This window comes from Bubalus kerabau, chromosome 4 (genome assembly GCF_029407905.1).
Source record: "Bubalus kerabau isolate K-KA32 ecotype Philippines breed swamp buffalo chromosome 4, PCC_UOA_SB_1v2, whole genome shotgun sequence".
Lineage (NCBI taxonomy): Eukaryota > Metazoa > Chordata > Mammalia > Artiodactyla > Bovidae > Bubalus > Bubalus kerabau.
Genome location: NC_073627.1, coordinates 44,264,702 through 44,275,909, shown reverse-complemented (window position 1 = coordinate 44,275,909; position 11,208 = coordinate 44,264,702). Strand labels below are relative to the sequence as shown.

General features: G+C 42.7%; 2 protein-coding genes across 5 annotated transcripts in view; one reads left to right on the top strand and one right to left on the bottom strand.

The window, feature by feature from the left end:
• Positions 1-2,888: 2,888 nt before the first annotated feature.
• Positions 2,889-10,434, bottom strand: SDF2 (stromal cell derived factor 2). 2 transcript variants are annotated; one of them, XM_055577138.1, is made up of 4 exons: positions 10,094-10,231; positions 9,656-9,813; positions 6,037-6,233; positions 2,889-3,565 (listed from the first exon to the last, which is right to left on the bottom strand). In XM_055577138.1, exons 2-4 carry the CDS (start codon positions 9,762-9,764, stop codon positions 3,278-3,280), a joined length of 594 nt encoding a protein of 197 aa, XP_055433113.1. In that variant the 5' UTR covers positions 9,765-9,813; positions 10,094-10,231; the 3' UTR covers positions 2,889-3,277. The 2 variants fall into 2 exon arrangements, with proteins under 2 accessions (XP_055433113.1, XP_055433112.1); XM_055577137.1 differs by lacking the exon at positions 9,656-9,813 and having other exon boundaries at positions 10,094-10,434.
• A 135-nt stretch (positions 10,435-10,569) lies between these two features.
• SUPT6H (SPT6 homolog, histone chaperone and transcription elongation factor) overlaps positions 10,570-11,208 on the top strand; it is a 31,240-nt gene continuing 30,601 nt past the window's right edge. Inside the window, exon 1 of one of the 3 annotated variants that reach the window (XM_055577129.1) lies at positions 10,570-10,707. The gene's annotated coding sequence lies outside the window, so the exon portion shown is untranslated. Of the gene's footprint in view, positions 10,753-11,208 lie in introns of all 3 variants that reach the window. The other 2 variants (XM_055577130.1, XM_055577131.1) reach the window with 2 other exon arrangements.

Here is an 11,208-nt window from a genome sequence, read left to right as displayed (position 1 = left end):
CTTGCGCGAAGTGAAGGCGTGGCTCCAGAAGGAGAGCGCAGGGTAGCGGCCCACGACTGACATACAAGCCCCGCCCCCGGGCGCACCATTCTGAACCCGGAAAAGCGGAGCCGGGGGTTTGCCACCGGCCCGCGGCCCTCCTCGCTGGCTGGCAGTGGCCTTCGCTGGGTAGTTTCGGCCGCAGAGAGTTCCACTTTCAAAGCAGTTTCCCGGAGTAGTTGTAGTCTGCTTGGCTACTTAGGTCTCGGACTGAGGCTACCGCGGAAGTTATACTTCTGAGTCACACAAACTAGTTGCTGCTTCTGCTAAGTCGCTTCAGTTGTGTCCGACTCTGTGCGACCCCATAGACGGCAGCCCACCAGGCTCTGCCGTCCCTGGGATTCTCCAGGCAAGAACACTGGAGTGGGTTGCCATTTCCATCTCCAATGCATGAAAAGTGAAAAGTTAAAGTGAAGTCATCTTAACTCATTCTTGTCTGAACATGAGTAAGGAGGAAACCAAGAGGTAATTAAAAGGCCTCAAAAATCCCACCTCGTTCCATCCACAAAGGAATGAGTTGCACCATTCTGGACTCTTCACTGCAGTTTTCAGTTACTACTGAGAATAGCACCATTTAGGCACTGGGCTAGGAGGGGTGTATTACTGAAGTAGAGAATATTGTTCTTGCACTTCAACAATTTACCTGGGGAGCAAGCATAATTACATGAAATAGATAATTCAGAGTCAACTTTATTTTTCCTGTTTCCTTCTCTGTAAAATGAAGGCACTGGACAGTTTCTGTCCAACACTAGTACAGTGATGTCAATACAAGCTTAAGAAATTTAGCTTTAGCTTCTTTGACATACTTATTTCAAAAATAAGTAATTCATATCCCTTTGCTCTGACATCCTAACATCCTAAACATCTTCCAGGCTTTCTCTTGGAGACTTTTTTCACTCCTACAGATAAAGCACCATTTCAGCTTTCACCTAGGTTACCCAGAGTTGCTTTTACCCCTCCAACTGGTTTCCTTTCACATCTAGTCAGTCCCTCTTATCCGCCATTTCACATCTCCCCAAGGCTCCAGCACTTTTTTTTTCTTCTAAGTTCATACTTATCTCCAGTGCTAGAGGTCCTCCATCCACCTTGTAACCTGCAGCCCCAAGGTATATTCTTTCTTTCCTGACTTTCAGGAAGGGCCCAACAACTGAGTAAAAACACTGACCAAGCCATGAAGAAGTGCTTACAACTCCCTGCTGCTGCTGCTACTGGAGTGGGGTGCCATCGCCTTCTCCGCAACTCCCTACTCTTACATTATCAAGAGTTACTCTTTACTCAACTGCTTCCTATCACTTCCTTTCTCCCCAGACTGTTACCACTCTACTCCCAACCATCTCAATAGCATGAAATGTTGATATTGTCTACTTCTTTTTGGAGAGATTTCAAGCAAGCAATGCAACTAAAATGGAAAAAGAGGAGAGAAGGCAGAGATGGAGTTCCTCAAGTAGTTCCTGGCCTCAGTTTACTGAGACACGTCCTTGTAAAAGAGATCAATCCTTTTAACGTTATGGGCTACATCTGGCACAGACCTGATATCCCCAAATGTTCAACATTAACTCTCTAAAACAAGTAAGGAAAAAAAATCAAGGTTTCTAAAAATAAAAAGGTCCTGCTAAGTCATGAAATTCCAGCAGATGGCAGTCACTTCTGTTTATCACTAACATCCTTGAAGGACAGAGGAGCAAACCTCCTGGATCTACCCAGCAGAGAAAAGAAGTGAGGTAAACAGAGGACATGGAGAAGGCAATGGCACCCCCCTCCAGTCCTCTTGCCTGGAAAATCCCATGGACGGAGGAGCCTGGTGGGCTGCAGGCCATGGGGTCGCTAAGAGTCAGACAGAACTGAGCGTCTTCACTTTCACTTTCATGCATTGGAGAAGGAAATGGCAACCCACTCCAGTGTTCTTGCCTGGAGAATCCCAGGGACAGCGGAGCCTGGTAGGAGGCCGTCTATGGGGTCGCACAGAGTCGGACACGACTGAATTGACTTAGCAGCAGCAGCAGCAGCAAACAGAGGACAAAGCTTTCTAACCCCTTTTCAAAGAGAGATATTTATATTTGTCCAAAAAGTATAGTTATCTCCCAAGAGCTAAATACAGTTGTACTGCAGTAAAAAGAACATATGGCAGACACAGCTGGATTCCTGTATTCAAATTACTTACTAGCTTTAAGAATTCAGGCAATAACTCAACTATTCTGTTCTGCATTGGTAAAATTGTAGTATCTACCTGGTAATGTATTTGTGAGGATTAAATGAGGCGAGATCTATAATATGGTGCCTAGTATTTAGCAAACAGTAAATAAATGTTGGTTCCACTTTCTACCTCTACCCCTTTTGCTCAAGTGCAATAACATATCCAAAGTAAAACATCTTACTGGCTATTTATTAAGGGTCTTTGTTGGAGAATGAAATGGCAACCCACTCCAGTGTTCTTGCCTGGAGAATCCCAGGGATGGGGAAGCCTGGTGGGCTGCCATCTATGGGGTCGCACAGAGTCGGACACGACTGAAGCGAGTTAGCACTCGCAGCAGCAATAGTTAGTCAAAAATCTAATAAAGATGAGGTGCTGAGGGAAAAGAGAAAGTAAAGACAGAAAAAGTAGAATGCAAGTAAGGCTCTCAAAAGGGTCCACACGATACATGTATATGCATGGCTGAGTCCTTCCGCTGTTCACCTGAAACTGTCACAACATTGTTAACTGGCTATACACCAATACAAAATAAAGTTTTTTAAAAAACGAGGATCTACATCAAAGGTTCCCATCATCTCAAAACTTAGCAATGACTTTTAGGACTCAAGGATTAATCAGATTATGAAATAGCACACCTTATAAATGACAACACAGTGACTAACAATGAAATTCTTTTATCGTTTTAAACAAAGTGGAAGAAAAAACACACATTAATAATCCATGATGCCAAATTTCTGAGGAATAAAAATTTCCTAGCTAGGAGGGATGCCTCCTTCAGTTTTTGTCCTATTAATATGAATAAAAAGCTTCTGCTCCTTCACCAACAAGTCTTGTACTCAGAAAGAACTGACCCAAGTCTGGGAGAAACACCCACTCAAGTGTGAAGGGCTGAAGCTTCCAAACACAGCTATGGTTTCCTGTCATGCATCTTCATCTCAGTGGGGACACAGTCACTGCCCAGGGAACCCGTGGCAGGAACCCAAAGGGCGAAGGAGCAGCAGACGTCTAGGAACACTGTGTGGTGACGCTGGCTCGCAGCCTCCAGACTCAGAGCTCTGTGTGGTGGCCTTCTGCCTTCAGCAACTCACTGGGCTTCATGAAGATGCCTTCCATGGCTTTCCAATAGTTGTTCTGGCTTGGCTGGGCCATGCCATGCACCTCTTTTTGCCCACTGATGGGTCGACCATATTGTTCTCCTGTGACAGACAGCAGAACCTCAGTGGAAGAATGCTTGAACCGCACCTCACCGTCCCTCACCCAGTAGGGCCCATTACAGAGCACTGTCCAGTCATCCAGATAATCGCCTTCACCTTCCTCACCAAAAGCACTCACTTCCTGGAAGACACAGATAGGTAGCAATATTAGTATAGCTGACACACAGGCTTGAAAAGGGGAGGAAGGCAATGGAAAGAGGACGAGGCTATCCAAGAGTGAAAAGTAAAAGGCTCTCCAGTGTTGTTTAAAAATAAATTACTTTGCAAATAATCCTCTACTTGCCTTATATTTTCTATTATAGTCTGAAAACACTTTACCTCTTATTATTTGACTTTAAATATTCCTACCTCATTCCCTTAACTAGACATTAAGTGACCTGATGAGAAACACAAGTAGAAACAGGATGGGCTCTGGAGACAGGCAAACCTTGAATGTCAGCTTTGTCCCTTCCTGTGTAACTCCTTTGCGCTTTCGTTTTCTCATCTATAAAGTGATGATGATAACACCTTACAAAATAATTGTGAGAATTAAATAATAAATATTAATTGAGCAAAGTATAGCAAATTCTATCTTCTACTTGTATTCTAATCCCATTCCCCATAAGGTCAAAAATTCAGTTTCTATAACAATTTTAAAAGTTGCTGATATTTCAAACATATATAATTTTTTAAATTGAAGTATAATTGACCTACAACACTATGTTACTTCCAGGTGCACAATATACTGATTCAATATTTTCTAGACATTACACTACCAAACACATGTAACTTAAATATACACTTACAGCTATAAAATTTTAGAAGATAAACTCAGTCAATTGGAAATAAAGACTAAAGGCAAAAGAAACTACATGTAATTAATAATCCTACTACTATACTTGTATACTGGAACTGAATAAGTAAGTAAATGGATGACAGTGTTGGGAGCCAGGTGTCTCACTGTTAAGAGTAGGAATTTACAAATAAGCAGAGAGGAGGCTAAAATGATCTATGTGGCAATGGATTAGAGTTGGAGATATCAGTAAGAACTCAAGTTTAACTTATAGATACAGACAATTACATATATGATCACTTATAGACATGTATATATACACATACAGGCATGTTATTTCTTTGCTCTGGCAGGTGAGAGGGTCTCAAAGAAACAAAACCCCAGTAGCAGTGAGTTCATGCAAAGCCTAGATCTTGGTTTCTAAGAACACTCTTCTCCAATAAACGGAAGCAGGACTCCATAGGGAAATAGCTGAATCTAGGACTGGGGAAAGAAATAGATAAGATAAGCCTGTAGTAATTTAGTGCCATAAAGTAAGGAAGTGCTAAAAACACAGCCACACACAAACACAACGATGGGAGCATGTCAAATGGATACAGGAGGCAACTGAAAAAGCTCCCAACAGCCAAAGTTGGAATAATGTGAGCAACATAATAGAGACAGTGGTATCGGATAATAATTCAAAGTACATATAAAAAAATAATCCAGGAATCCATATCAAGAAGTCCATATTGGTATAAATAAATGATTGAATAAATACAGAAAAAACAAATCTCCCATGCAGAAGAATTCCAAATAAATTATGTAGCTATCCCACCCTAGAGGAGGAGGAGCTAACTCCTCACTCAAGTAAGGGCTGTGCACAGTGACACAAGAGTCAGAGTTCTTCCTCCCAAGAGTACAGTATGTAAAGGCAAAAGATGACAAGAATAACTTTACCAAACCTGAAAAATGCTACTTCAGCCAGGTCATCAATATCAGCAATCATAAGATACTACGTACCCTTGAGATAGGAGATGAAAATGGTACTTTACCTCTGTGGTCTACCTCCCCAAAACCTTTATAAATCTGGTCTAATCATAAGAAAAAGATCAGACAAATTCCAACAGAGGAGCACCCTATCGTATACCTGATTGACACTTCTCAAAACTGTCAAGGTCAACAAAAACAAGGAGGATCTAAGTAACTGTCACAGCCAAGAGCAGCCTAAGGAGACAACTAAATGTAATGTGGATGGGATCCTGGAACAGAAAAAGAACATTAGGTAAAAACTAAGGAAATCAGAAGGAGCTATAGACTTTAGCTGATAACAATGTATCAGCACTGTTTTATTAACTGTAACAAATTTGCCATACTAATGTTAAAAATGTTAACAGGGAAAACTATGTACAGAGTGGAGGTGAGAAGAAAGCACTCATTAAGGGATCCACATACTCAGACGTTCAAGGCTTTAAAAAAATAAGGGGGGCACAATTCCTAATTCATTCTCCTAATGTGGTTAGTTGGCATCATTAGAAAATAATAATACTTTTTATTGCAAGTTTGGAAAACACTGGGTTTCTTTATTGCAAGATTTACCAGAATAACTTATGATACACTAACATATACCTAGCCTCTCTTTCTGCCTCATCTCTTGATCTAGATGTAATCTCTATTTTGACCAGAAACAATTTCCTTCTTCTTATAAGACAGGCAATTCTTCAGGTCTGCACAGAAGAGATTTATACCTGGAAGAGAAAGAGCTAAGAACCAAGATATCAAACAACTCAACTGCGTAAATGCTCTGTTGAGCAGCAGTGAACCACAGAACGCCACCTCACCTGGTTTCCAGAAAGAGGTGAGGTGAAGTGGTGACTATGGAGGTTTCGGCCAGTGTTGACGTGTGTCAGCCGGATAGGCTGACCACATCTGATGGGAGTTCCCCTCTCACACACTGTGGCTGTCTTCCCTCGTATCCTCCAGTAACTGTTGCTGTCATCCACAGAGGTTACACCTGTCACCGACTGCTGCCCACTACCTGTAGTCAAAAAAAAATTTATATATATAAAGGACCAGTCAGAATGGCCATCATTAAAAAAATCTACAAACAATATATGCCAGAGAGGATGCAGAGAAAAGGGAACCCTCTTGCACTGTTCATGGGAATATAAATTGATACAGCCACTATGGAAGACAGTATGGAGATTTCTTAAAAAACTAGGAATAAAACTATCACATGACCCAACAATCCCACTACTGGGCGTATAGCCTGAGAAAACTGTAACTGAAAAGGACACATGTACCACAGTTTTCACTGCAGCACTATTTACAATAGATAGGACATGGAAGCAACCTAGATGTTCACTGACAGATGAATGGATAAGGAAGCTGTGGTACATATATACAATGAAATATTACTCAGCCATAAAAAGGAACACATTTGAGTCAGTGCTAATGAAGGAGATGAACCTAGAACCTATTATACACAGTAAAATCAGAAACAGAAAAACAAGCATCATGTACAGATGCATACATATGGAATCCAGAAAGATGGTGCTGATAATCTATTTGCAGGGCAGCAACGGAGACACAGACATAGACAATGGACTTATGGGCCCGGAGCCGGGGGCAGCAGGGCGTGGCTGGAGGGAGGGAGGGAGAGGGTGGGATGAACGGATAGAGTAGCATGGGAAAATGTACCATATGTAAAATGGATAGCCAGTGGGAATTTGCTGTGTGACTTGGGGAATTTAAACTGGGGCTCTGTGTCAACCTAAAGGAGTGGGATGTGGTGGATGGTAGGAGGAAGGTTCAAGAGGGAGGGGATGTGTATACTTATTACTGATTCATGTTGATGTATGACAGAAACCAGCACAATACTGTAAAGTAATTACCCTTCAATTAAAAATAACTACATTAAAAAAAAATTATTAAGTTACAGATTCTTCTCTTCTAACTTTATCAATAAAGGATTTTTATATACAAGGAAAAATAAAAAAAGGAAAAGAGGGTGAGCTCAACCTGACTCCTCTCTTTCCTATGGCTAATAATGTGCCCTGTGTCATTAAAAAGGTTTGGAGGAGTGGGAAGGAAACCCTATGTTTCATAATATTTTTTTCTTCTACGACATTAAAACATGTATGAGAAACACAACATATTTACATAGTATTAGTTACTATATGATGAACTATATTTGAGTGTACCGTACCAGAATAGTCCAAAAATTTGCATCAAAGGACACTAAATAAATGAACATATGCGGTTTTCTTGACGCACAGACAGTGTTTAACCCGTATACAGTAGCCTGGATATCCCCCAGTATATGTCAGTTATCTAATCATATTTTTAATTGTTTGTAACATTATTCAATGTTCACTATGTATTACAGTCTACTACCTGCAGTCAAAAAAAAATCCAGTATTTTTATTACAATCCAAAATTTTTTTTATCCTATTTCACAATGAAAATGAGACCAGTTTTGGCTGTCAACTTTAATCCAACAAGCCATTACAGTTATCCAATTCCTTTAAGTAAAGTATCAACATGTTACAAAAGTATTCTTAAGTCATTTAAATTTGGTTCATGATTACAGAAGGTGTGACTTTGCAGGTTAAAAGGTTATCTTACCTCTAAAAAGGTTAAATATATACCTACAGACCTGAAAAAAGAGAGATTATACAAGTAATAATTGCTAACTAGCTAACCTGTATTTGAGCACTTACTAGGTGTCAGATACCAACTCAAGCCTTTTATTGGAATATTCTTATTTGATACACTTGTCTATTCTCTGGGATAGGTTTTACTATCATTGCCCCCATTTTATACTGGAGTGTTAAAAAAGATGAATGATATGTCCAAGATTACACAATCCCAAGAGACAGTGCAGGGTTTGAACCTAGGTGGCCGACTCTACAACTCTTAACCAGTTGACCACTTGGCTTCCCACAGAGCTTTATTTACTGTCAAGCTCTCCCAAACAGCCCACTCATATAAACTCCAGAGCCATTCTCTTCCCTAGGCCTCATTCAGTCCTCAATTCTGTGAAGGTACTACATATTTCCCAGATGCTCTCCTCAGTCATTCTTGCCTGTTCCTCCTAGCTTTCCCTTCAGTCCCCTAGGCCTGTCAGACAATAACCTTTCAATGACACTTTCCATTTACCACTTAACATACAGTGTTGTACCATAGTCCACAGTTACCTGGGTGAATGTTTATGACTAAACTACCACTTTCTCTCTTGTTTCTTCTACTCAACCCAATGATTCTGTACATTTTTTTTTAAGGGTAAACCAACTCTCCCTCCTGAATTCCGGTTACTGCCGTAACAGTTCTCTTTGTCCTCACTGCTAGCTTCACTAAATCGCAGTCCTCACTTTCTGTCTCTTACTTTTTCACTTTCTGTTCAACCCTCCACTTCCTCTCCCATTTCTTAAACTTAGGGATTACCCAGAGTTCCATCCCTGGCCTAGACATTCTTAAATAATGGTTGGGGATCAGGACAAAAGCATTTACATGTGCTTCAGTGAGCTTTTCAAATTGACATCAGATTGCAAACCACAGCTCATCCTGGGCAATTTTATTTACTCTTCCCACATCTTCAGTCACCACTGAGACAATGATGTTGTACTTAACTCTCTACCTCAGGCTCAAATCTCTCTTCTGAGCTCCAGACTTGAACCTGGTTCTCAAATCTGGCTACCCATCAGGAGCATGTGAAGAGCTTTCTAAACCTATAGATTCCTACTGGTAGGCCTCTCTCCACCCACATTCTGACTCGATTTAGTAGATCCAAAGTAGGAAACCACATCAAATTAAAATACAATAAACCTGACATATAGTAGGTATTCACTTAATAATCACTAAAATTATTAAGACATCCCAACAATGACAATTCAGTTCCTCTTCTAGTCTAACTAGTCAGACAGGTTTTGGGTATCATGAACCACAGACCCATCCCCATCTTAGACCTATATCCGTCTAAGAGAACTCTTACCTCTCTTAGCTAATAGCATCATCAGTTATCGAAGACAGAAATCTAGCAGTCATCTCACACACCTCTCACATCTCACTAGCTGAACCTTTTTCTCTCCTGTTTTTGTTTTCCTGTCACGTGCTGACTGGCACACTACTGTATTTCCTGTATCTAGAACAACCTTAGGCACATAGTAGTTGCTCACTAAATCTACACTGAATGACTGAACCCACAAATAACTGCTAACTTACAGATAAACCCACAAGCTAAGCATTTTAATTTCATACATTAAAAAGCCCTCTAAACAGTTTCCTCTTCAATTCCAGTTGAGTCCTTTAGTTTTTCTTTACAAGAAGGGCAAGGTTTGAGTGAAAAGAGGCCAAAGGAAGAGTTGAAGAGCAAGTGTAAGATGGAAAAGAGCTAAACAGAGGGTTATAGTCTTTAAAGACTGAGGTCTTGGAAGACTTCGGCAATGTAACAGTACTTACTGTAATTTTCTATATGTCTGTCCCTCCTGCCCTGAGTATTGCCAGCCTGCAGTAGCTGAAAGCAGGCTTTGAACCTGGACAGATTTGGATCGAACCCCGTCACTGTCATTCACTAGTTGCCAAGGCCTTGAGCATGCGATTTATTTGTGTTTCCTCATCTGTAAAATGAGGATAATAATAGTCTATACCCCGTAGTAACGTTGTAGTCTTTAAAAGTAATTATGTAACATGCCTGGCACTAAGCGCACCAGATAGAAACTAGGATTACGATTAAGATGCCTAAGGACCATTGAATTTTCGGACTCGGCCTCCAGACCTCAGGAAGCTCCCTGGGTTCCCCTAACCTTCCGAGACCACACCCCTCAGAGTTTCTCCAGGCTCCGCCCCCTCCGGAGCCTACCAGGCCTTCCCAGCCCACCCGAACCCCGGTGGCCGTACCTGATCCGTAGCGCACGTCGTGTGAGTGCAGTCGCACGTTGTGGCGCGTATTGAGCAGCTTCACCACAGAACCGCACGTAACGACAGCCAGATTGGACGATCCCACAGCACTCCACAAGCCCCCGAACAACAGCAGCGACACCACAGCCATCCTGGCTGTAGCGCGGAGCCCCTAATCTCCGAAGAAACTCCGCCCCTGCCCGGAAGCGGAAGCTGCAGGCGGAACCACAGAGAAGAGAAAATGAAGAAGCCCTACCCTGGTCTTTATGGTTCTTTGCTAGAGCGGCCTAAGGGACAAGCTAGGCCTGGTTGCTTCCGACCCGCTTAGTTGTTTCCCGGAGCCCTGTGACAACTGCTTTCCTGAACCGCTTCGGCCAGATAACCCCCTCCTCTGACGAACCCAAAAAAGCCGAGTGGGAGAAGAGAGCACGAACTGGCCCGCCCACTCCCAGTGACAGGGCGCCGGAAGTGACGTAGCACGTTGACGCAGCAGCGGCGGCGGTGGCGGCGGAGGGGCCGTGCGGTGGGTCCGTACTATCCTTTCCCAGTCTCGGTTCCACGACTCCATTTTCCTCGGTGGGGGCTTAGAGCACCAGAGAAGCGGCGGGCCTCAGGCAAGTAAAGTTTGGACCGGAAAGCGTGTCCCTCGAATGAGTCAGGTAGGAAGCCAGGCTCCTAGGGCCTGGTCCCGTAAGGGACGAGGCACTGGGGAGCCGTATACGGGAAGAAGGGGGGCCTCCGGCCTTCCCGACTCTGTAAGGGAGAAAGAAGAGGAAAGCGGGGTAGTTGCTCAGAGTCTCAAGGTTCTTCCCAACCCTGTGCCACCCAGAACCCATGAGTTGGGTGGCCGCTTGTGTCAACAGACTTCCTGGGATGCCGTCCTTCTCTCGCAGCTTCTGAAAACTGGGCCACGCGATAGAGATGGGAATGGAAGGGACGTGGGGCTTCCAAGTCAGGATCAGCTGATCGAATTGTTTGTCCTGGGGACGTGAAACCTACGGAGCTATGAGCAACTCGGTCATCGGGCTAGAGGGCGATGCCAAATTCCGTCTTTTTTCGTGTTGTTGAATAATATAGTTAGAACTTTTTGTGGATGTCTACATTCCCTGTGGCTC

Coding starts and splice junctions, on each gene's coding strand:
- SDF2 (XM_055577137.1), bottom strand. CDS start 10,244: ATGGCTGTGGTGTCGCTGCTGTTGTTCGGGGGCTTGTGGAGTGCTGTG. Junction 6,234..10,093: donor CGACGTGCGCTACGGATCAG/GTACGGCCACCG, acceptor TTTTGACTACAG/GTAGTGGGCAGCAGTCGGTG. Junction 3,566..6,036: donor CACCTCTTTCTGGAAACCAG/GTGAGGTGGCGT, acceptor TGTGTCTTCCAG/GAAGTGAGTGCTTTTGGTGA.